The sequence below is a fragment of the Strongylocentrotus purpuratus genome, unplaced genomic scaffold, assembly GCF_000002235.5.
Source record: "Strongylocentrotus purpuratus isolate Spur 01 unplaced genomic scaffold, Spur_5.0 spur5_scaffold_9, whole genome shotgun sequence".
In the NCBI taxonomy this organism is placed as follows: Eukaryota; Metazoa; Echinodermata; class Echinoidea; order Camarodonta; family Strongylocentrotidae; genus Strongylocentrotus; species Strongylocentrotus purpuratus.
This window is the reverse complement of record NW_022145615.1, coordinates 15,658,449-15,686,021: the sequence shown is the minus strand read 5'-3', so window position 1 is coordinate 15,686,021 and position 27,573 is coordinate 15,658,449. Positions and strand designations below refer to the sequence as shown.

Below are 27,573 nucleotides of genomic sequence, written 5' to 3'. Positions count from 1 at the left end.
GGGATAGTAATTTTTTTTTTTTTTGGTGTGCGCCTCCATAGGTAGCCTCTCTCATTTTAGGGCTCTGATTGTGTTGCTATTTTAGTTAAGTTTTTGCTGCAATTTGGCAATTTTGTTGTATACATTGTATTCTGTGTGTGTCAAGGATCTTGCTAGACATTTTTAAATCAATATTTTGGTAAGTTAGCTCCATACTTATTACTTAGAAGTTTAATTTTTGTATCTCTGATCTTAAAGGTAAAGACCAGTATTGGAAACGCCCCAATTTCAAAAAATGAAATGGAAGCTCTCATTACCAATCATGTGAAAGAATATGTTTTGACTAATACATGATGATAACAAATTTGCCGGTAAACCGCCTACTAATTCCTATATTTGGTAAATTTGTTTCTCTCATGGTCTGTGAGAGATATAGGGTAGTCCCATATACACCTTTCTGTGTATAGTGCTTGTAACTTTACGAAGAATGGGCCAAATTTCTTATCATTTTGATGATTCCAGAACCTTGCAGATGCTAGATGCTAGATGATCAACCTTTTCTGATCGATTCCACAACGTTTTTTTCACAATGCAATCACATGACCATATAAACTGGTCTTTACCTTTAATACTGAACCTTGCTCTGCACTGCCATTTTCAGTGCTCAGTACTGTACATTTACTTTGTACACTTTACTTTGTATAATTACTTTGTATTTACTTTCAATACTTTGTTATATCAGTTCACTTTGTATGTTTCAACGGCAGTCATTAGTAGTACCTCCACATCAATGGAGGGGTTTAAAATCTGGCATCTCTTCTTTTGTGTACCCCTGATTGTATTTCTTTTGAATGTCAACCATGTATTAATTCTGCCACCTGATGTGCTTGGAATGCTTGTAGCTCCAAATCAAAGGTTACTCTTTCCTGTATACAGACATGTCAAATACTGTAGTAAACCTATTGCATATTATAACAATACTAGTGCCTGTTTCCAGTTAGCCATCTTGTTATCGGCTGATATCCAAATGAACCCAGGCCCATGTTACAAAGTTGATGTATCTCAATATGCTAATGATTATTACAATAGTTCACAATCAAATCGTATTCATTACATTGACCATCAGATTAATATGAAGCCCAGTCACCTGCTTCCACAGACTGTGTGGAGAAGGGTATGTGATCTTGGGATTTGCCGGCGGCGTCGTACGCACCGAGGACGCAGGCGAAGGGTCCCAAGGTCACAGTCCCTTAGTGAGACTTCCAGTGGGTCTCAGTTTGGTTTATGGAATGCAAGATCCTTGAATAATAAATCTGATGTGGTGTCTTCTCTGATCATAGATAATAATATTTATGTGTTAGTCATTACCGAGTCGTGGCTTTCTGGTGACCATAGAGATGAGCCTACCCTAGCCGAGTTGAAATTTTCCCTTCCTAATTTTGATATAATCAATCATCCAAGAAAGTCTTCTAGAGGAGGTGGTATTTGTGTCCTCTATAGGTCTACTGCATCCTGTATTGTCAATGACAGTTACAATTGTCTGTCATTTGAATTGTTGGACCTCACGATCCATCTTACTTCTTCATCTACTGTTAGAGTTTATTGTATCTACCGCCCACCCCAATCCTCACGGCACACCTTTACTAAAAATGATTTCCTTGAAGAGTTTTTAACTCTTCTTGAGAGTGCTGCTGTAGATAATCACCCTCCTATCCTTCTTGGCGACTTTAATATACACGTAGATGATTCTTCTGATAGGTTTGCTCAATCTTTTCTTAATGCTATAGAAGCCCTTGGGTTCCAACAGCATGTCCAGGGTCCCACGCACCACGCAGGCCATACACTCGATCTAGTTCTCAGTAGAAAATCTGAAGATATTATTTCCCACATTACTCTTTTGTCATCTCTCCCATCTGATCACTCTGCCATCCTTTCCACCATTAATCTCAAAGGGCCTAAAAACCCTAAAAGGAAGGTGAGCTTCAGAAAGCTTCGCAACATCGACTCTAACTTCTTTCGTCAGGACATCTAACAGGAATTGACATCTTCTCCGTGTCCTTCTTGTCCTTCTGAAGCAGTTTCATTCTATAATGACAGTTTGGTTAAACTGATGGACAAGCATGCCCCTCTGAAAACTGTGACTGTTACTATCAGACCTAATACCCCTTGGTTCTCTGATGAGATTAGGGAGGCCAGGCGACATAGGCGTCGCGCTGAACGTCGCATGTTAAAGTCAGGCCTGCAGATTGACAAGGAGCTGTATCGTCAAGAATGTGAGTCATACTACATTCACATCACCTAAATCGCAATACCTGAGGAAAGAGATTGCCAATGCTGACTCTAAACAGCTGTTTAACATCGTGAAGAAACTCTCATCTCCTATTCAGTCTTCCATTTATCCCGAACACTTCTCCAATTCTGAACTTGCCAATCAGTTCAGTGAATACTTCAAGAAGAAAATCAGTGATATTGTGTATTCTTTTGCACCTAATGTTTATTATGTGCAGTCACACGTCCAACCTCCTGAGAACCCGCTAAATTGTAGCCCGAGTGGGTTTATGCCAGTGACTGAAGTCCAGCTTCGACGTCTAATCAAGTCTACTCCACCGAAATCTTGCAGTCTGGATCCTATTCCAACTTGGCTGCTCAAAGATTGCCTTGATGAACTGCTTCCGGTCCTGACCTACATCATCAATGCATCATTGTCATCAGGTGTGGTTCCTCCGACATTCAAAACGTCACTCGTTGTCCCTCTGTTGAAAAAGCCTAACCTAGACTCAAATGTCCTTGGCAATTACCGCCCAATTGCCAATTTGCCATTTGTGAGCAAGGTCTTGGAAAGAATCGTGGCTAACCAACTCATGTATTACGTGGACAGTCACCATCTGCTCCCCGGAAACCAGTCCGCATACCGCAGCCTCCACTCAACAGAAACTGCATTGTTGAAAGTACTCAACGATCTACTCCTTGCTGTTGACAAGGGTGATGAGGCCGTTCTACTTCTTTTGGACTATTCCGCAGTGTTTGACACGCTTGACCACACCGTGCTGCTACATCGTCTTGAAAATGACTACTCCATCTCAGGGACTGCCCTGCAATGGATCAAGTCATATCTACAAGACCGTACACAGAAGATAATAATCAACGGGACCTGCTCAGCTCCACTTGCTTTCCACTGCGGAGTTTCTCAAGGCTCCGTCGTCGGCCCTTTGCTGTTTCTTCTTTACACTGGTCCTCTCGCAAGAACCATCACTCGTCATCAGGGTGTGAACTACGCTATGTATGCAGATGACACTCAAATTTATTTAACTATGTCACCTCGTGGTAAAGTCGATGCTGTTAATTCCCTAAAAGATTGTCTTCTTTTAGACATCAAGGTCTGGTCAGCCAATAACAGACTCCGTCTTAATGAAAAAAGTCAGAACTGATCCATTTTTCCTCACAGTTCAGGAGCACAGTGCCTCTATAAGTTCTGACAACCGACGAGGGTGTACTAAAGACCTCTGAATATGTTAGAGACCTGGGCATCACATTGGACAAAGACCTTACTCTTCAAAAGCACATCAAAAACGTCTGCAAATCTGCATCTTGGGGCATCTACAAAATTGGAAAGATCAGGCGACTGTTTGACAAAGCCTCCACTGAAAGACTTGTCCACGCCTTCGTCTCTTCCCATCTGGACTATTGCAACTCCCTCCTTGCCGGCCTCCCAATTTCTCATATATCTCCTCTCCAGCGCATCCAAAATTCAGCAGCTAGATTGATCACATTAAGTAGGAAATATGACCATATATCACCCGTTCTTCGCTCACTTCATTGGCTACCGGTCCATTCTCGCATTACTTTCAAAATCCTACTTCTTTTGTACAAAATAACACATAACCTTGCCCCTAAATATCTTCTTGACCTAGTCTCCCTTCGATCCTCCTCTTCTGCCAGATCCCTCCGTTCATCTTCCTCCATGCAATTAATTCACGGCCCACGAACAAAAACCTGTTATGGTGACCGTGCCTTTTCATCGATTGCCCCCGCCCTCTGGAAAAAACTCCCACCCCATATTCAAAATGCCCCATCCATCCAATCATTCAAAACCCTTCTCAAAACCCACCTTTTTAATCAGTTATAGTTTACTGGAGGCGCACACAAGTAGTTAACTCCATTCAACTCAATTGTATTGTATTGCATTGTATTAGTAATATTTCATTTAACTTTGTTGCTTTTAAGGTATTAAACATGTTGAATAATTAAAAGTTAGACAGTACCACCTGTGTGCTTAGAAACATCTGTATAAAGCGCCCTATAAATGTAATTATTATTATTATTATTATTAATATCAAAAGAAAATAGGAATAGCCAGGTTATTCCTTATGTATTTCCTTTTTTTTTAAATTTATGTATTTTATTGTTTTTGTTGTTTTATTTTAATTCTAACTTGATGCGCAAGACTCGAAAGAAAAGTCGGAAAATTTTAGCACAAGATTCTTTAGCGTTGAAAAATAATCGTAAATCATATATTCTTCATATTTAAACATTAATATTCACCACCGGTACATATATTCTTTAGACCATTAGGGATAGTAATATCAAAAGAAAATTGGAATAGCCAGGTTATTCCTTATGTATTTCCTTGTTTTTTTAAATTTTATATATTTTATTGTTTTTGTTTTATTTTAATTCTAACTTGATGCGCAAGACTCAAAAGAAAAGTCGTAAAATTTCAGCACAAGATTCTTTAGCGGTGAAAAATAATCACAAACAAATGTAGGGGGGGGGGGGGGGGCTTCCAGCATTTGCCACATATTGTTTTGCTAACTTCATTTTGTTTAAAGCGTGGTATTTGATGTAAAATATTATTTAAGTTGGTGCTAGAATTTCTAGCACCCTTTATGACCACAAATTGAGAGTATTATCTTTACCTAAGCTGTTGGTGAGGTGTCGTGATCCTTATTTTTTCACCATATTCTGAATATTCTCTCCCCCCCCCCCCTCTCTCTCCCCCTCTCCCTTTTCCATCTCTCTCTCTCTCCTTTCTCTTCTTCCCCCTTTCTCTCTCACTCTCTTCTCTCTCTCTCTCTCTCTCTCTCTCCCTCTCTTCCTCCTTCCCCTACTCTCCTCCCTTTCTCTCCCTTTCTCTCCCTTTTCTGTCACTCTGTCTCTCTATCTTTCTCTCTCTCTCTCTCTCTCTCTCCAGCCTCTCCTACCCCTTCCCCCTCTCTCACTCTCCCTCTCTCTCTTACTCTCCCTCTCTCTCTCTCCCTCTCTCTCTTACTCTCCCTCTCCTTCCTCCCCCTTTCTCACTCTCACTTTCTCACTCTCACTCTCTTCTCTTCTTTTCTCTCTTTATCGAGTATAGGCCAAGCTGCAGAGGGAGAAACAGCTGAAGATTGCAGAAGAGAAGAAGATGAAGGTGGAGAAAGCTAAGGTCATTGAGGTCAAGGTCAACATGTGGATTGAGGAAAGAACAACTAAGGAGCAAGAATCGAGAAAAGCCAACTGGAGGCTAGAGAAGACAAAGAAACAACTTGAAGCAGAAGAGAATAGAAGAGTACAGGAGAAAGCAAAGGTGAGTGTTAAAGGGGAAGTCCACCCTGATATTAAGTTGCTTTTAATAAAAGCAGGAAATTGAGAGAAAAAGGTCAGTGAAAGTTTGAGCAAAAACCGACTAGAAATAAGAAAGTTATGAATTTTCAAAGTTGTCATCATTGAAACACAAATTGGCAACACTGTGACATTTCTTGCAAGCTCCTCTCCAATTTTATAAACTTTCGTTTTCTTACTGATTGGTAAGGGAAAAGATGATTCATACAGGGGTTGTATAAAAACATCTTCGAAATAATTATATTTAGGGTGAACGTATCATTGCAAATTTTTTTACTGACAGGTGGTTATCAGCTCTAAATTGACATAGGCAAAAGGAACCAACTGTCACTGCGCATAGGGACTATCATGGTGTTAGTGATATGCGCTATACAAATAACGTTCATTATTATTATTATTACTGCTTAGGCATTGTTTGCTACATAGAGGGCGTAAGTAGCTATGAGTAGTGCAGTGGGGCTTTACGGAAAGTATAGATTTTTGAAGTTTTTAAGTACAGGGCAAATAGCAGGGGAGCTTGCAAATTTCAATGCAAAATATGTCATAGTATTGGCTGTGTTGCCAATTTGTTTTTAACTGAGTGCAACTTCAAAAATAAATATCTTTCTCATTTCTAATCAAAATTTGATCAAATCAAGAGACCAACCTTTGTCATCTCCCATTGAAAGATGTCACTTAAAATGAACCTTTGTGATTGTATTATCATTCTTTGTAGTCTTTAAAATAGTGTTGTTTAAATCTGTGAGATTCTGTTTTCTGCAATTGCCAGAATAAGAAATCACCTTTCATCTTCCCTTATTTTGAAGGAGAACTATGGAGAATGGAGGAGCAAGAAGAAGGCTGAAAAAGAGATGAAGGAGAAGAAGGAGAAGGAAGAACAAAGTGCTGAAGAAGAAGCCGAAAGGAGGAGGAAAGAAGAGGCGGAAGATGCATACCTGAAGTGGAAAGAAGAGGCCAAGACGAGACCATTTCCCCTAGCTACTCGATTTGGCTATCCTCAGGGCTCTGTCAAAGGTAAACCAGTCAAAGTTACTGCCTTATGCACCATTCACAAACCCAACTTAAAGGAGCATTATATAAGTGTGTGAATGGGACCACATCAAAACAATGCACATCACTTTTGTGCTGCTATACAATACAAATAATTGCCACAGCATAATCGTTTATATTATAATTTGAGTAAGGAAATCCTTTGATATTTAAAACTTTTAGGGTTTTGCACGCCTCGGGACGAAAAAATTCCAAGTATCATTCATTCTGATTGCTGATCATTCTAAAGGTTTTCCACTTTTTAAATAAGTTGTTTGAAATCTCTAAATGAAATATGAAAACTCAAAGTAGTACCTGAAAGAGGATGGCTCTGGCATGGCAACAGATATTGCATGCCATTCCAGCCGCGATTTAGAGATTGCATATATGCGCTGCCGATCGTAGCACTACCCGCACACGCACGATTTTCAATAGAATTATGACGGTGGTAGCTCAGGAACCGGACGGGGAGCTGAGAGGGCCTAGGCCTAGATGGACAAATCTAGCTCTTTCATGGTCTCTTTGACATTAGATGTCATTAGATGTCAGTAATAATGTCAAAGAGACCATGACTGTTTTACAATTGCAAATAATGCATTTGCCATTCAAAAATAAAAATGGATGGAATATGATACTTATAATTGAATATCAAACAGTATTATTTCATAAACCATAATCAATGCATTCAGTCATGTGCTGTTTCACAACAATGTACTGGCAGTCAGGCACACACAATGTCTTGTGACTTTTGAATCAGGCCATTTTGTCTTTAATCTGTGCTCATTCAGCCATACAGTGATGAATATCTCTAATTTGCACACAAAATGTACATAACAACTGCACCAATAGTGTGGTAAGATGACATTGTGATACATTTAAGGTACTATGCCACATTTGCAGGCCAAACCAAATGAAATGGTTAAATTTCAACAGCATTTTAAAGATAATACTTATTAAGAACTTCCCTTCAGTGATTGCTGTTTTATTAGGTGTAATCTATTGCCTCACTCTAAACCCTGCGCATGGTTTTATTTTGATAACAAATGCAGCGATACAAAAATAAAGGAATCTGTCGCTTGTAAACAAAATAAGACGCCATTGTATATTGAGCTACACACACCGGGGTATGTTAGATAGATAGATAGATAGATAACTGGTTTATTAATGAAAAACATCATTGCGGCATAGCCGAATTGCAATGATTTTACAAATATTCCTTTTTTTTAAATGACATAAATACGTTTGTACAAATGTTTAAAATACATTGGGAAATATAAATTCAAAAACATCACTATAAGTAATACGCTAAGACACCGCGAGGGGCATGACGTCTCCGCGAGCCTTTGTATTCTATTGTTTTTTAATGAGATCGCCGACCGAAGTTGGTGCAGCTATCTCCTCCTGAACCCTCCCCTCGGGGTCCCGGTGCCCGGTGCCATCGTCCGGGGGAGAGTCTACTCTGTGGAATTGGATATACTCCGCCCGAGGTCCTCCTCCGTGTCGATGTCCACGGCGAAAACAGACATGATATGCGTGACGACAGAGATACCTCATGCATATTCAACATTACATCCGTATCAAAGAGACACACAACAGATGACCATCAACTCACATTATGTTGCGTATTAAATGCTTTATGCAAAGGGTTGGATTACCGTGAGTAAACCATCTTGCTATGGGATGTGCTTTGTACTAGCTGCACAGGCCAGAGAGATACACGGGGCTAATTCCCGTCGACGTCCAAACTTACAGACCTATTTCCATCATGATTGCCGCGATTTTTATACAGTTTTCGTGAATGGAGGTATGAAATCAAAGCTTATTTTGTGATTATTACGGCCATGTTTACTGAATTTTGATTATCATTTTCTAAAGGAAAGTTTTCACAAGAAAACCATTGAACTGACAGCTCAGTCGCAAGCTAACTTCAGTCAACACACGTACACAGTATACAGTATACACGGTGCTTTGACTGAGTGAGCTGCGCTAGAGTCGAAGAGTATGGGGGGCCAAGCAGGCCAATATTCGTACAACTATACAAGTACACATACGTCTATCCATCCATCAAAGAACCCGTCCACACAACAGCGTGCGGGCCGAAGTGCCATAAATTTGTTTCTTATATTTACAGTAAATTACAAGAAAGCATTAAATAAGGTAATGAATTGTACATTTGCATATTAATAGTTCAATATCAACCAGATTATCTTCATCACCATGAAGCGGCACTTTACTGGAAGAAGACAGTAGCATGTGACTTTATGCATTGCAAAACAGTCAGTTGCGTAATGAGTAAAATTGTTTGGGGGAGGGGGGGGGGGGGTGCAGAAAATAATCTGCATCACCATGCACCATTCTTGCATGTTACATGAAGGCTCCAAGAAACGTTTTTCAAAGTGGGGGGGGGGGGGGTCAGTTAGATCGCAGCGGGTTGAGTGTATATAGGCGGGGGTCCACGGGTTTCAAGGGGCTATAAACCCCGAAAGCTCAGGGGTTTTAGGCATTTAATTAGGGTCAGATGAGCATATTTTTAATACTTTATTTGTGACACTGGCAGGTCACTAATTGGCGTGGGGTCCATACGAAGATTTGCGTAGTGTTGTGTAACAACTACGCTGGCCTACGTTACTATATGCTGAGGGAGGCAAAGGGGTACGCAAGATGGACGCAAACAATTCAACATGTTTAATTTTTTCGTGTACTTTCGGCATAGAACATTTGCATATAATAGTTCAATATCAACCAGATTATCTTCATCACCATGAAGCGGCACTTTACTGGAAGAAGACAGTAGCATGTGACTTTATGCATTGCAAAACAGTCAGTTGCGTAATGAGTAAAATTGTTTGGGGGAGGGGGGGGGGGGGTGTGCAGAAAATAATCTGCATCACCATGCACCATTCTTGCATGTTACATGAAGGCTCCAAGAAACGTTTTTCAAAGTGGGGGGGGGGGGGGGGGGGGGGTCAGTTAGATCGCAGCGGGTTGAGTGTATATAGGCGGGGGTCCACGGGTTTCAAGGGGCTATAAACCCCCGAAAGCTCAGGGGTTTTAGGCATTTAATTAGGGTCAGATGAGCATATTTTTAATACTTTATTTGTGACACTGGCAGGTCACTAATTGGCGTGGGGTCCATACGAAGATTTGCGTAGTGTTGTGTAACAACTACGCTGGCCTACGTTACTATATGCTGAGGGAGGCAAAGGGGTACGCAAGATGGACGCAAACAATTCAACATGTTTAATTTTTTTTGTGTACTTTCGGCGTAGAAACTAGACACAGAAAGTACGCAACACTACGCTACTGTACGCCATGCCTACGCAACAGCACGCTACCCTACGCCAGATCGACAAAGCAGTAAAAGCTTTCCACACAGTAAGCAACCGTAAGCAAACCTGTACGCCAGCCTACGCATAACCTACGCAAGGACTAAAGTGAAGCAGTAAAAGCTTTCCACACAGTAAGCAACCGTAAGCAAACCTGTATGCCAGCCTACGCATAACCTACGCAAGGACTAAAGTGAAGCAACATTTTTCCATTAATATGCAGCCTAATTTATGTGTAGTCGGTACGCAACACTACGCAACTCTACGCAGTTACAGTGTGAAAGAGGCTTAAAGAATAACTACCGGTAGAGTTTTGTTTTTATGAATGGCAAATAAAGTTCTTGGTGGTTTTAATTTAGAGAGTCCCTATATATCTATTTACACCCCTCGCCCCCCTCTAGAATCCCGCGGATTTCCGCGGGTCCTGCTAGTATTGCATATATTCAAACTGCATCAAAAATTGATATTATTGTTATTATGACAATACTGTGGAGTAGTAAGATATAAGTTTAAAGTATGTTCGGCGTTTCAAGGGGGAACAAATGCCGTCCTTAATATCATTCCAGGGGTTTTTCAATTTGAAAGTCTGGTTTCTTTGATTGTTAATTAACCCCTATCCTGTGTATTTACAAGCAAAAGATTTTAGTTATCAGAATCGGTTCATATCTCCTTTTGAATGGTTTGACATGCCATTACATTTATATGACACTAAACTCATTATAATTTGAGAAATAGTAGCTTTGCAATTATATTCATTCTCTATGGGATGTCGTCTGCTTGGGCAGTGTTGGTCCATATAGTTACGTCATTAAAACATCGTTATTTTGCCGACGAATCTCTCGTATATCCCAGCTGCTATGGAGGTGGTTCTATTTGTATTTTTTATAAATCACCCGATATGTAGTTAACCTAAAACTTGTCCGATGGCCATCTGTTAGCTTACCAGTTTCTAGTGATACATTAGTTGACATATTTGTGATCTTCTTTGAATTTCACCTTTAACATGAATGTGTAAATGTAGTGTTACTGCCTTCAAACAGATTGGCTCATTAATATCATTTTTCTTCTAGGCAAATTTCAATTTAAAAAAACACGAAAATGCAAAACAAATATGTAATAACTGATATATTTTCACTGTTTTATCCTTTTTGTTAGGAAGGGGGGGGGGATGGGATACTTTTAGTATAGACTGCATCAAATCACCTAAAAATAAGAATGGATTTACACCCTATAAAAAACAACCTCTTCAAAATACACTATAATATCAAACTCTTACACATTCATTTGTGTACATTCTGTTTAGGATCACATTCACTAACTTCTTTTGTATATCGCTCTTACAAAGTAAAAAGCTGTCAAATGCGGTGCTTTGGCGAATATCTCTAATGATAGTAAACACGATAGTGTTGAGTTTCTTACCCTGTCAGAGTGATTGGTCCAAGGCCAATTTATTTCATGCACGATGCAGGGTTTGTCACTGCGTGCTTTTAAAAGTTTTACATTTTGTAGAGATGTTGTAGTCTAGTGGATAAGTCTCCATACTGTGCACCACAAGGTACAGGGTTCAAATTTCTGCCGCAGCTCTAAGCTTCTTTAGCAAGACATTTATCTACATTTGCCACACTCCACCAAGGTGTACCTGGCCAGATTTATTCCTTGAATGCACCGATAGAGCTGCAAACCATTATGTTTTTCCCAGAAATATTTTGTTTTCTTTCTCAAAAACTATTAGTACGTTTGTTTCTGTGTGTGTTGCATATACCGCACGTCAGTCAGTTGCCCTTGAATGTTGATCACTACTTCAATAAAAAAACTTCTATAGAGATTTATTGATAGTGCGAATTTACAAATAGTAAAAAGGGAAAAAAATTAAAAGGTGTAAATATTCTCAAAAAGAATAAAACATTGATGATAACAAAAACACAACAACAAAAACCTACCTACACTGTACTTGTAAATAAAGTATACACTCATGTAGGTCCTAATATGAGGACATTTCTGCATTGTAAGTGTTACACAGAGATTTACGGTACATTTTTTTTTGTGGTCAATACAAAACATTAATATGATAAAAGACTAGTTTATTATCATCTTTTTTAACATATTTACACTGAATGTTTGCAAGAAATGTTTGCTTTAAAATACAGCACCTTTTAAAATGAGTTTTAGAACCTTCAGAACCTGATTTGAATGAACAGCATTTTGACGTAGAAAAAATTAAAAAAAAAAAAAAAAAATGTTTGTATCGAGCTTGCAATGGGCAGACACCGTATAAGTCGCCATTTTGGTTGAGTTGCCAAGCAAAACAGCGTTATGTGTGTGTGTGTGTGTGTGTGTGTGTTGCATTCAAGTGCAAGTTTGGACAATTTATAAATGAAAATATTAGTATTTTCTCGTGCTGAATGCAGCAAACATCGCTTTAAATAATGTTTAAATTATTATTAATGATATTACAGTTGGGAAATACTTCCTGAAAATATCAAACATACAGTCATGATTCAGTGGCTAAGCAATGGCCTCGTTACTGTGATGCCCCAGAATAACAATCGTGTTGATCAACTATAATAGCGAGCTTTCGATTTAAGGCACGCGACGTGAGCTACTACGCGTGACGTCATATTTATACCCTGCGCATGCGTGAGCTTCTGGGCCCACGTTCCCTTCCAAATCACCCGACAGGAGTCGGGCAATTTCCGGGCAATCGCCGTCGCCGTCGCCGTCGCCGTGAAAACGTCAACATGAGTGTAGTTTTATCACCTTCTTTTGTTGTTGTTCTTTGTTTTTATTATTCTATTATTTCCTCTTGCTATCTTTTGTTTCTACTTCTGTCACCTTTTCTTATGTTATTTTTTGTTTCTTCGTCCTTCTACCACCTTCTCTTATTTTATTCTTTGTTTTTATCATTCTATCATTTCCTCTTTCTATCTTTCCTTATGTTATTCTTTGTTTCTTCTTTCTATCATCTTCTCTTATGTTATTCTTTGTTTTATCATTCTATCACTTTCTGTCTCTCCTTATGTTATTCTTTGTTTCTTCCTTCTATCACCTTCTCTTTTGTTATTCTTTGTTTTTTTCATTCAATCACTTTCTCTTTCTGTCTTTCCTTATATTATTCTGTGTATCATTCTATCACTTCCTCTTTCTATCTGTCCTTATGTTATTCTTTGTTTCTTCCTTCTATCACCTTCTTTACATGTATGTTATTCTTCGTTATAAAATCCTTCACTTTCTCTTTCTATCTTTCCTTATGTTATTCTTTGTTTCTTCCTTCTATCACCTTCTCTTATGTTATTCTTCGTTTTACCATGCATTCTATCACTTACTCTTTCTGTCTTTCCTTATGTCATTCTTTGTTTAATCATTATATCATTTCCTCTTTCTATCTTACCTTATGTTATTTTTTGTTTCTTCCTTCTATCACCTTCTCTTATGTTATTCTGTGTTTTACCATTCTATCACTTTATCTTTTTGCTTTTACTTATGTTATTCTTTGTTTCATCATTATATCACTTCCTCTTTCTATCTTTCCTTATGTTATTCTTTGTTTCGACCTTCTACCACCACCTCCAATGTAATTCTTTGTCTTTATCATTATATATCACTTTCTCTTTCTGTCTTTCCTTATGTTATCCTTTGTTTATTCTTCTATCACCTTTTCTTATGTTATTTTTTGTTTTATCATTTTAACTTTTTATTTCTGTCATCCTCATGTTATTCTTTGTATCAGATTTTCGCGCACTGTGAATTTATTACCTGTTTAATCACCTGATCTAAAAAAAATTGGTCACGTGACCGACGTAAGTACTGACGTGAAAAATCATGCATCTTAATATATGCACAATCAGTGAAAGTTATAACGATCACTTTTCAATGTGTGAATAGATAAAAGACTTTTCAGCTGTTCCTCTATTTAAATACTCAAAGAATGATACTGGCAAGACTTAGGCGTGCATGATTTGGTAATGGCATTTAAATGTCTTGGAGCGTACACAATAGAGCAAGGTGTTTCATTGTTATGGAAATCCTCTTTACATGTAAAGTATATGATTATTTGCTTTCTTTGCTTTCCTGTAAGCTCTTCTGTAAGCTATTCTCTTTCTTCTGGACATTCTATTTCCTTTGATAAATACATCTTTGATTGCTGCCTGCAACACAAGTGTGAAGTTCACATGTGTTATCAATGCTCTCTTCATCAATAAATAGATTCCATGGAATACATTCAATTGTTTTCTGTAAATCTACGTTATCTGCTTTGTGAAAGTGATGGAAAACCCTAGGAAGCAACTGTGGCACAAGACTACAGTCCAATTCAAATGGAACCGAGTTATGAATATATGGAAACCACTGCATAAAATGATGGATTTGAAAGAAGAAAAATGTGGGGTGATAAGAACAAAGGACTTATTTAGTGCATCACAGACGGTAGCATTAGATGATGGGGGACGATAGCATACACCCAAAAAGAGCTTGCCTTCATTTCGTGGTAAACTTAATTGAACCCATAACAACTCGCAGCTGGGAATCTCAAATTCGGGGCGATGAATCGTTTTCATGCAAAAAGTACACCTCCTCCGTTGTGATTGCGTTCTTTTACAAATTTCACCATCGCAGGAATCAGAGTTCATCCATCTATTTCTTCGGAAGTAACTCTCACTTTCAGGTCATTCAGTTTATTACCAAGGGAACAGGCATTTAGTAGTAGACAATTGAGTGTATGACGTAACGAATTTGAATGTTCAGGTCCCGGATTACGCTCCCATGTCACCAGACATGATCAATTTCAAAAGTGGAGTATTTGATGTTAATTGAAAGGTGGAAATATCATTGTTTCAAAGATATCTAGTTTTTAAATATCAACCTTTGTGTAGTTGCTTAAAAATCTTATCAGTTCAGTGGTTGTTGTTGTTCAGTCAAGTTCAACTCTTATTGACAATATTTTTGTCAATGACACAAGTCTAGTGTTAAAAAGCGGTATTTTACTGGCAGACATTTCAGACCACCTTCCAATTTTTGTATTCAATCGGTCAAAACTTAGTGAATGGCTTAAGCGTGATCAATGTAATATAACTTGTACAAGAGACATGTCTTGCTCAAACTTTGAAAAATTTAGGGTTGCCCTGACTGAACATTCTTGGGAATATGTGATGCATGAAGAGTCATTTGACAGAGCTTATGAAGTATTTCTCAGTGAATTTAATATCATACAGAATTCTTGTTTTCCTTTGAAAGAAAAGCATTGCAGAAAAAGGGAATCTAAACCATGGATTGGAATAGCAATATTGAAATCATGTAAGAAAAAGATAGAGCTATACAAAAAGTATTTGAAGAACCCTTCTGCATACAGGAAAAAAGTATACCGACAGTATCGAAATACTTTAACTTCAATTATTCGAGGGTCAAAAGAATCTTACTATGCAAAGCAGTTTGAAGAAAGTAATTGCAGTAAACGAACCTGGAATATTATTAACAATATGTTGAATATGGGAATCAAAAGAAACAACCAAGACTGTTTTCGTGATGAAAATAATAAGAAACTTACAGATCCTGTTGATATTGCAAACAAATTCAATGAATATTTCATAAGCATTGGGACAATGTTCACAGATACAAGTAATATTGACATGCTGAAGTGTAGATCTTATATGAATGGTCAATATCAACAGTCAATGTTTCTGAAACCAATAGAAGGTCATGAAATTATAGATATAGTGAAGGCACTGAAAATAGGTAAAAGTCCTGGTCATGATAATTTAACTGTTTCTGTCATTAAAGAATCGATCTATTTCATTCTTGCTCCACTTGTACATATTTTTAACCTTTCCCTCTCCACTGGTAAATTCCCTCACAGTATGAAGCTGGCGAGGGTGACTCCGATCTACAAGAAAGGCTCTCTCGATCAGTTTTGTAATTATAGACCGGTGTCACTCTTGCCCGTTTTCTCCAAAATCTTGGAAAAATTATTTTACTCTTGATTATTGTCCTACATTGAGAAACAAGGGATTTTGTCAAATTTTCAATATGGCTTCAGATCTGGTCATTCAACTATATTGGCCTTGACGTATTTTTTGGACCAAGTACTTACTTCCCTTGATGATGGCAAACATTCACTCTGTTTGTCATTGGATATCTCAAAAGCTTTTGACTCAATTAATCATCAAGCCTTATTATCCAAATTGGAGTACTATGGTGTGAGGGGTTTGCCATTACAGTGGATAAATGATTATTTAAAGGAAAGAAAACAATATGTTGTTTATGATAATGCAACTTCATTTGAAAAAGAAGTTATATGTGGAGTGCCCCAACTTAAGGGTCAATAATTGGGCCACTGTTGTTTATTCTATATTATAAATGATTTGCCAAATGTTTCCTCAACTTTAATACCAATGTCTCTTTAAGCGAGAAGAAACTAGATACTCTTGTCCATAATATGAATAAAGAAATACAAAAGGTTAATATTTGGTACAAAGTGAATGGGTTAAGGATAAACATTGAGAAAACAAATTTTATGCATTTTGCACCATTGAATAAACAATATGATAAGAACTTACTTACTCTTAAGTTTGTTGATTCACTAGAGCCCTTAAAGCAAGTACATAGTGCCCGCTTCTTGGGAGTTAATATTGATGACAAGTTATCATGGTCTTTACATATTAATGATATTGCATTGCAGATCTCAAGAATTACTGGAGTTTAAATGTCAAAACTGAAATTTACCGTCAAAGGTACTGCTTTTGCTATACATTTCATTAATTCTTCCTCATTTACAATATGGTAATATGCTATGGATAAATGCATCAAATACATTGTTAAATCGTTTACATTTGTTGCCAAAACGTGTAATACGCATAGTTGCCAAGTCTCATTATTTGGCCTATACTAACAATATCTTTAAACAATTAAGGGTTTTGACTTTATATGAATTAGGTAGGTTACAACTGGGAGAATTTATGTACAGGTCTGAAAAGGGACTATTACCAAACTCACTTCAAAACTGGTTTAGATGCAACAGTGATGTACATTGTTATAACACCCATAACTCCAAGAATTTGCATAGCATTTATTACAGAACTGCTACTGGCCAAAGAAGTGTGAAGTATCAGGGTTACCTCACTTGGTCTCCTTTAGATGACAGTCTCAAACAATCTGCATCATTAGGACAATTTAAGTTGAAATATAAACAATATCTTTGCAATTCTCAATAGTCATATCAATTTAAAAATAATTATTATTATGTTTCAAATCAAAATTATGTTATCATCGGGTCAATTTAATCTAATTATAAAACCAGACATTTGAAGGTAGAGTCCACCCTGAGGATGGGTTTTCTCCGCCTTTACTTGGCCACACACATTCTCAGGGTGGACTTCCCGTTCATTGCTACCGGGGCTAGACTCGATAAGCTTCGCTTTTTCTAGCCCCATCTACATTACTTACCTTTTTATGTTTTAATGTTGATGTTTGTTAACTGATGTAGATTTTCATTGTTCTTTTATGCTTATGTATCTGTTTTTCATTTGCTCTGTGTTTCAAATGTGTACAATGTATTCTGTTATCTTGTATATTTTTCTGGTTTTTAATGTGGAAGATAAATGAAATGAAATGAAACTAGACATATAATACTTGTTTGGAACAAGTATAGGTGGGCTGGTCAACTAAAATTTGAGACAAAATAGGGCAAAAATAAGCGAGATACTGCTAAAAAGACAAGGTCATGTAGATTCATGATGTGAACGAAATTGATGATCATGATGACGATGGTCATGATGATGATGATGATGATAATGATGATGATGATGATGATGATGATGTCGATGATGATTATCATCATTATGAGAATGATGATCATGATGATAATGATGATGATCATGATGATATTGATGATGATCTTAATCATGAGCGTGATCGTGACATCTTATTGAAAAAATGAGGGATGGTTAAGATATCATATATTCTCAGCTACAACATATTCAAAAATCAACAAAATCCAAGCAGAAATAACGGCGTTATTGCTAGCAAAAGATAGGAATGTAGAATCCAAATTTAACAAAAAGTCATCTCCCATAGGGATTACACACAAAAAGTAATGGATCAAGCAAAAATAGTATAATAATAAAGTAAATAAAATATGTATGATATACAGCCCACCTGATAATAAATAATAAAAGCAATTTTAACAAAAATATAAGGTGGTCTGTATGATATACAGCCCACCTGATAAAGGCAATTTTAACAAAATTATAAGGTGGTCTGTATTAGATACAGCCCACCTGATAAATATGCAAAAAAGCTGCAATGCAAAGAGTATAAAGTACGTACTGTAGCGCCATTTTCAAATGAGAAGATAAGTCGATATGTTGCTGGGTGTTAATTTGTGTGTAATGTGTAATGTGTTTCATTATACAATGCAGGTAGTCTGGCTTTGGTTCTGCGGACTTTCAAAGTTTCCCATTTTAGATTTTCCAGCATCTTTGTAACACTCGATTCCCTGTCATAGTCCCTCGTTGTGAATGTCTAGTTTGTCCTGGTCTGACTTATGCTGTGGGTCCCATAAACTGTACATGTAGCTGCATATAACTCTAATTTGGGCCTACATGTAATTTGATGAAGTTTGGTCAATATGTGTGGCACAACCGAGTCCCTTTGAATTCAGGTAGGGGTGGTGTTGCACTTCTTCCAGGGTGACGTTACGCAACCTGTACTTGGTTTGAACTGGTTTCTTTTTAGTGGTTATTTAATTGGAAAACTGTGGCTGCAATTGCTGCTGTATTAAAAACTGTTCTATTGATTCTCAACATTTCAAACACCACTGTTCAAAACTCAACTGATTTCACTAAAAATCGGTACTTAAGTGACAATTTATGTCACCTAAGTAGCAGTAAAATACAATTTTTGTCTCGTCTTTGTAGCAAAAAAGCGAGACTTAGGCGCCGCTTTTCCGGTGACGGCGGCGGAGGCGTCAACATCAAAAACTTAACCTATATTCAGAGAATTTCGTTTTTTGGGGCCTGCTAATGGGCCACCCTTCCTATAAATAATGTTCCAACTTCAATTTTTCATCATATCGAATTGCGTAATGCAGGCGAGACCGCTGAGAGCGTTTCCCTCATTTTTTTTTTGGTATCATTATCCCAGATGGTCTAAAGAATATATGTAGTGAAAACTGATGTTTGAATATGAAGATAATATGATTTATGGGTAAAAATGTGAACTTTATTACCTTACTTCCATAAATTACCATAAATATGCAAATGAGTAAATGAGTGAAAGAATAATAATTACCATAGTAATCTATGTTATAAGACCGTGTCAAAAATCCACGTTGCTACAATAACCACGAAAGGAGGTGTGAGCTTAGTTAGCTTCCTTTTAAAGATACTACGTCCCTTTTGCAGCCAACATCATCTTATGAAGAGCTTTGCAGGAATTATGAATATGTCATGTATGTCCTATCTGTGAAAATTTATAGTTAGCAGTGTCCTTGAATTCAAATTTTGCAAGAAAATCTGTTTACTTGCTAGACTTCACTGTCAGACACTATTGAGTGACTGAATGGCTTTTTTTTTTCTTCTTTGGTAATAACATACATAAAATGAGCTGTAAAGGGTACATGAGCATTTGTCTACATCAATAACCCACTTCTTGTAAAGGCCAAAATTAAACTTATTGAATCTTTGCGCAGCATTAAACGTACGACCATTCAGTTCAATGGTTTGAAAATCAGACTACCGGTATTACTTACTGGCTCTATAGCTCTTAAGTCGATTCGACAACTAATAGTCGTTATATACCTCACTTAAGAAATCCAGCCATGTGATTGGTCGAAATTGCATTCATAAACTTTAACTATTCCTGTAAAATTCCCGGTAAAATTCCAAACCCATGTAATAGTTTTAAAAAATAGTTCTAAAATCCCAGTTACCATGGTTACTGGGAAATTAGTTCAGTCTTGGTGAAATACTCATCGGTTCACATGTTAAAAAAAGGTCTGAACGATCGAGGATACCGTACGTGTGCGATGAATTGGTCGGTAATTTCAATACAATTGAATCTCGATCGATCTTACCGACAATTTTATCTTGCATTGTTGACATGAAGACGAAATAAACTTCCAAAAACAACATCTGCCGATAGATATGATCTAAGTTCATGCCAATGCATTGCAAAAGTAAAAGAAGGGCCCGTTTAATGGAGCTGCCGCGAAGCATCCAACACGCGAAGCCGTTTTCAATCCATTTTAATGTATACATCAGAGAAAACTGCTTAGTGTTGTATCGGTGCGCGATGGCCGAGCGGTCTAAGGCTGTGATTTTAATCACATCATCGTTGGTACGCAAGAGATTGAATCCCATCTTCGACAAAAAAACAAAAAACAAAAAAAAATTGTTAGTCTACTCTCAAAGATACACTCATAAAAAACAACCGTGCAGATAAACTAGATAAAGACCAAGGTGGTGTCATAAGTTGACTCTTTTTTTTTTTGGCATATAAAAGTATTAATGACTGCTTTAATATTCTAGAAATAGTATGGTATTAATGACTGCTTTGAGAGAAATAGTTGTTTTTATACGCTCAAGGGAAGGTTACAATTGTGCTATTGCCCGAGGCGTGAGTGTATCTTTGAGAGTATAGACTATATCTAGATTCTAGTCTAAGCAAGATATTTTTACAATTTTGGGGGTGGGCCGGCCCTGTGGGGAATATGGAGAAAAACCTGCGCTTTCATATGACACCTCACTTATTGAGTATCACCTTCAGGATCACAACAGATAAAGGTTTGAATCTTGAATTGAAAGAAAAAAAACTTTTTTTGCATGGTCGGGCAATGCACATAGACTGCATAGAGACTGCATTGCGTGCAATCTCTATGGGAAGAATTAGCACACAACATCGGGTGTGCGATCAGACACCCTGACTTGTACTAGGCCTAGATCTAAGCATTTTCAGCAACTAAACGAACATGTTTATGGATAATTTCACATACCCTTTTTGTTGTTCTTGCTGTCAGCGAGTCTTGCATTTGATAAGTTGAAAACTTGGGAGAGTTTCTTTAGCCATTTTTGTCTTGTTTGGAATTGTCTTGTCTTGTATGAAAATACTGACCAATTCTTTGCACACGTACGGTATCCTCAATCGCTCAAACCATTTCACCAAGACTGAACTATTTTTTCGGTAACCATGGTTACTGGGATTTTAGAACTATTTTTTAGGAATAGTTAAAGTTTATGAATGCAATTTCGACCAATCAGATGGCTGGATTTCTTAAGTGAGGTATATAATTGATTTTATACGCTCTCGGGAAGGTTACCATTTGGCTATTGCCTTCGGCACGCCGCGGGCAATAGCACAATTCTAACCTTCCCTTGAGCGTATAAAAACAACCATTTCTCTCAAAGCAGTCATTAATACTATATTATTTTCCCACTTAAAGACATTTTCAGGTCCCCTTTTTTTAGGGAAGTTCTAAATTCGTTTTATCTTTCAAATGCTGTTAGAATTTAACTTTTTCATTTTTTGGGCCTGCAAATGGGACATAGTACCTTTAACATCCTGCAGAATACTCGGGAGTATCTCAGTAGTGGTGCTGAATAACTACTGTGTGTGAATAACAGAGATAAAACAAAATATGACTATTGTTTCAAAGTACACAAATTGTTCCTTTCACATAGTAATAATAATTGAAACTATTTAAACTGGAAAATGCATTAATACTTTCTACACTTTCATCTGTAATATGTTCTTTTCTCTTAGAATGCTTTCTTTGTAAGCAAACCTAAGTAACCTTCAAAGAGTATTTATCAAGTTTGAGACTAGAGTAAAGCAATTAGAAATATTGAGATTCACGTTCAAACTCTTATCATGTAACTATTTCTTTCACTTCTATACTTCAATAAATGTTGTCTTCTTTAAAGCAAAGTAATGAATATATTGTCTTTGTCTTGTTTCTGAATCATAAATCTATCATTAGCAAATTATAAATCACATTACAATGATTCATTCTCTTTCCTAACTATTAAAACAAGTATTAAAACGCGATGTTACCCCTAGAACGATTTAAACAAGGCTAATTGTAAGGCGAATCACTCAAATTTTGCCTAAAAATATCACACCGCTTTATAATTTGTGTGTACATGTAGGTGTACTACAATTAATACTAAAAGAAATCCTAAAGCTTAAGAAAAATAGTTCTCATGTGTACTCCCGAATTTACGAGGTATTGACCTTAAACCAACAATAATAAATGTTTCCAAATAACTGACAACTATCATGAGACATTTCAGCATCTCTAACAATTTAGAAGCCCCCCCCCCCAGGCAATGCAGTTTCAAAAAAGCCCAGGCTAGATAGGGTTAAGAAGGCAAACGTGTCCAAGGCCAAGACGAGATCACTACAACTAGCTAATCCCTTTGGATACCTTCAGAGCTCTCTCCAAGTCTTACCAATACCAGGCCAAGTCTTGATTTGAAACACTTATTTTGTCTAATTGATTTTTGTCTTAAGGGGTGATACTCCCTACTCCAAATTTCTTTTGTTATATCTTTTAACCCTTGCCTGCTATCAGAAAACACATGGGTACCTTTTTATATGTTTTGCTAAAGAAATAAGTTATTTACTGTTAGCTCATAGTTATACCTGAAACAATTTTGCAGTCATGTCAGCAAACTTGTAAATGTGAGGATTGTTTGTCTGCTGTTGACTGCTTTTTTACATCACTATCAGAAGCTTAATTAAAAAATGCTGTATTTTTTTTTACTACTTGTGTTCACACATAGGCTACCATGACAAGGCAAGCTACGCCATTCCCAGCTACTACAACCCAGTCCCCTGGATGCCTATCCACACCCCTAAAGAGCACACCAAGCCTGTTGCAAAGGGGAAGAAAGGGCGGGGTAAGAGGACCAATGCTACCTCATTAGGGAGGCAGATACAACAAGCGTTGTCACCCCCTCTGCTCTTCAGAGAACGGTCAGCAAAGGATAAGCTTGGGAAACTGAGGTGACATTAAGGGTAAAAGACAGTGAAGAACATTTCTTCTGTAAATCCTGTATTTGATAAAAAACCTTTAATCTGTTCTTAGCAACAGATTAAAGGGCGGGTGAAGAGGACCAATGCTACCTCATCAGGGAGGCAGATGCAACAAGCGTTATCACCCCCTCTGCTCTTCAGAGAACGGTCAGCACAAGAGAAGCTAGGGAAAGGGGGGTAGTTGAGGGGGGGGGGGATTTGTTTTGTTTAGTGCTCACTATCACCCCTGCACACTATCACCCCTGCACAATGCATTTTTTGTGACGTAGGGTCCTCACAACACAGATTTGTAATATAACCAAATTCAATGTAGTTTGCTCAGTATTGTGTGCGTCTGTAAAATGGCGCCTGTCTGGAATGCTCTCCAGGGAGTGAAAAATGTGCATACACTGTCTGCAGGCAAACCCGAATTCTATGACTGGGGCAGTAACATATATGTAAAGTGCTAGAGACATTGTCAATGTTTTAAGCACTACAGGGTATATAAACGCGGAATAGCATTATCAGATGAATTGATTGAATGCCAATAGCTGATTGACTGAAAAGTGTCTTGCTCCAAACCTGCCTAATTCATTTAATTTGCAATAAGAACATTTGATTTTCATGAAATACTTTAAAATTATTTATTTTCTCTTTAAAGATATTATCTCCCTTTTGCAGCCAACATCAATTCTTTTGCATTTGCAAATGTGATGAAAAACTAACAAATACGCCTCAAATGGCTCTAATTGCGCAATTTGACAGTTTATGCGCGATTTGAGAGCTATACACATCATTTTCAAGATTGCGCAATAAATAAAGATAAGAAACATAAATCGATGTCGCAAACAGGTAGAGGAGCTCAAGCGCAACATAATGATACTACTTAGGAGACCATACCATTCTTTTTAAGAAAGATATTTGCAAATGTGATGAAAAACTAAAAAAATGCTTCAAATGACTCTTTTATTGCGCAATATGACAGTATATACGCGATTTAATCGTTTTCAAGATTGCGCAATAAATAAAGATGGGAAACATAAACCGATGTCACGAACAGGTAGAGGAGCTCAAGCGCAAAATAATGAATACCACTTTGGACACCATACCATTCTTTTTAAAGGTTCTATGTCCCATTTGCAGGCCAAAAAAATGAAAAGGTTAAATTCCAACTGCATTTGAAAGATAATACTAATTTAGAACTTCCCTAAAAAAGGTGGGGCTTGAAAATGTCTTCAAGTGGGAAAATAACGACTATTAGTTGTCAAATCGACTTTAGGGCTATAGAGCCCAAAAGTAATAGTCTTGATTTTCAGACAATTGTACCGAATGGTCATACGTTTTATGCTGCGCAAAGATTCAATCAGTTTAATCTTGGCCATCACAAGAAGTGGGTTATTGATGTAGACAAATGCTCATGTACCCTTTACAACTCTTTTCATGTATGTTATTACCACCGAAGAAGAAAAGCCAGTCAGTCACTCAATAGTGTCTGACAGTGAAGTCTAGCAAGTAAACGGGTTTCCTTGCATAATTTGAATATGAGGACACTGCTAAGGTTTAAATTTCACAGATAGGACATACATGACATATTCATAATTCCTGTTAATTTCTACTGCATTTGATGTTGGCTGCAAAAGGGACATAGTACCTTTAAGAAAGATATTTGCAAATGTGATGAAAAACTAAAAACATCAAGATACACAACTAAATCAAGATACACAACAAAGAAGCATATTATATATGGGACACTCTCATATTTGTTTATGATTTCTCTTACGTGCACTAAACATCTAAAAAAAAAAGCACTAAACAGAAGCTGTATTACACTGCAACCCCAAATCATTGATTTTTCTCACATCCGGTGTTTCGCAAGTAGTTGCAATGGATTGCGTTTTTTTTTAAACGCTTGCTGGAGTTTCACTGATTTTTTGCTCTTGCGACTTTCCTTGCTTCAATGTTAAAGAATACAGGGCACCGACAAGTGGCGCATGCACACTATTCCTTTAAACAAAAAAAGGTTGGTATGAGCAAACTGTTATGTTTTTGCCAGTAGTGCTTGGTAGTCCAAACAATCAAGGATTTTTAAAATGTTTGGGATGTGTAAATGGGCCTAGATTTGATTGTAAATTGATAAGATTAGACTAAGTCTCAAGGGACTGTGACCAGTCCGCCAGTAATGTAACACATCCACTAGATATTTGGCCAACATGTTGAATGTGATAGTCCTTGCCCTTGCGTGAGAAGTAGCATCCCGATAGTGCGTATCGGGGGAAGCCACTCACTCAGTTTTTTTTGGCGCATGATCTAGTTTTACATAAATATGGAGTACTTCAGTCATTCTTAAACTACGTTTGACATCATTGTAATAAAAGTAACTTTGAATCATAGGAGGTACTTTAGGAAGAAGAACGTTCAAGTTTTATTTTAGTGAAGAATCAAACTGTCCGTACTGCCGGCCTGATCGTCAAGTCATAGTTTTGTTTGATACAAAATTCTGATTTATTTTCCTCACCTAATGTTATTTCAATCTGTTCTTTATTGTAGACTTTTATTTTTCCTCCCCCCCCCCCCCATAACTTAAAAAAATAATTCTTTCTTATGTTATTTATACTATAGTCCTCTTGTTTATTTATATTTTTTGATGTACATGCATTTTCTACAACTTCCTCTTATACGTTTTTCTTCATGTTTCTCCTCTCCGTTTTCCAGACTTCATGTTATATTCTGTTTTCTTATTTTTACTGCCCAAGCAATCTTATCAAATTAACTATATATACATGTATTTCAATATTGTCAAATTAATTGTAACTGTATTTTATGTTTGAAATATGCAATGAGTGTTTTGTTTGCACACATGATCAATTCAGCCATTGGGCTGCGACACATGTTTTTTTAATAAACCTTGATTCAATTCAATTCAATTGTATGTCATCATTTTTGGCAAGGAAATGAGACATAAGGACAGATTCTTGAACTAAATAGGATATCTGTGTGTGTGCGTATGTGTGAAAGAAAGAGAGAGAGAGAGAAAGAAAGGATGTGTGTGTGTGTGAGAGAGAGAGAGAGAGAGAGAGACAGAAAGAGAGAGCAGAGGGATAATGAGATATAACAAGAAATATATTAGGAAATAATTTGATGAAAACAAGAGAGCTCATAGGAAAGTGAAAAGTATGCCGCAGACCTGCCGCAGACTTTTAGTCTGCGGCAAAGAGTATGCCGAAGTATGCGGCAGAAAGAAATTTTGCTGCAGACTTGCCACATACCAGTATGCCACAGGAACAGTCTGCGGCAGATCTGCGGCAGGATGAAATTTTGCTGCAGACTTGCCGCATACTAGTATGCCACAGGAACAGTCTGCGGCAGATCTGCGGCAGGATGAAACTTTGCTCCAGACTTGCCGCATACTAGTATGCCACAGGAACAGTCTGCGGCAGATCTGCGGCAGGATGAGACTTTGCTCCAGACTTGCCGCATACCAGTACGCCACAGGAACAGTCTGCGGCAGGTCTGCCACAGGAAATCCCATTAAAGTCTAATAGGGCCAATTGAAACCAATCATCTCATGCATATTCATTATTACTTTACACGTGTGACAGAAAAATACATTTATCATGATTTGTTAAGCAAATTAAGACAATGCACATCATTTTTGTGATTTCTATTTTCCTTTTGCCATTATTAACCAATAGATTATTTTGTCTGATCATGTTACAATTACATTCACGTTTAAGCAATAGATATATTGATTACTAACCAAGAAACTATGATTACTAACCAAGAAACAATATACATATTTAGTATATATACATGTGTACGAGCCTGTGTCACTCTAAATGTTACTCTGGAATACACTTCAAATGATCAATGTGATGAAGTATACAATTGAGAATAGAATATACCTAATTGGTAATATCGATATATATTGGTATTACCTAATTGGTAATATCGATATTGCCAATATCGATATCAATCAGTTTATCACTGGTTCTTCTACATGCATACTTTATTGCCACGTACTGGATATGAAAGAGTATGCGGCAGGTCTATATGAGATATGAATATTCATGACGAAGAGTCTGCGGCAGACCTGCCGCAGACTCTTCATCATACTGAAAGAGTATGCGGTAGGTCTGCATCATACTGAAAGAGTATGCGGCAAGTCTGCAGCAAGTCTGCGGCAAGTCTGCGGCAAAACTAATTTGCATGTGAAAAAGATGACTGTCTGCGGCAGGTCTGCTGCAGATCTGCGGCAAGTCTGCCGCAGGAGTATGCGGCAGGCTCATTTCTTTCCTATGGGAGATAGAGAGAGAGAGGGAGGGATCAGTGCATTATTTGTATAATATCGCTTTAGACCTTTGTTTGCATGTACTTGTACAAAGGTATTGCAAAATATCAGTGTACCGGTAAAATCAAATTGCGAAATTCCCTACATCTAAAAGTCAAACCCCAAATTGAGCGAGGTGGTTGTAGACCAGGGTGGGCAACCATATCAACTCAGGCCTAAGAAAATGTTATATTTTCTTCATACTCCTTGACTGTTGACCTCTAGATTGCAAGGTAAATAATTGGTGGTTGATTTGATACATGCTATGCACAAATTATTTGTTTCCAACGTGATTGTTACACTTTGAAATGA

At 37.4% G+C, this 27,573-nt stretch overlaps 1 protein-coding gene across 1 annotated transcript in view; it reads left to right on the top strand.

The window, feature by feature from the left end:
• Nucleotides 1-23,628, top strand: part of LOC100888603 (coiled-coil domain-containing protein 34) — a 32,083-nt gene extending 8,455 nt beyond the window's left edge. Inside the window, exons 4-6 of the mRNA XM_030976583.1 lie at nt 5,333-5,542; nt 6,384-6,591; nt 22,703-23,628. Of these exons, the coding sequence (XP_030832443.1) occupies nt 5,333-5,542; nt 6,384-6,591; nt 22,703-22,929 (645 nt within the window). The 3' untranslated portion in view covers nt 22,930-23,628. The remainder of the gene's footprint in view (nt 1-5,332; nt 5,543-6,383; nt 6,592-22,702) is intronic.
• Nucleotides 23,629-27,573: the final 3,945 nt, after the last annotated feature.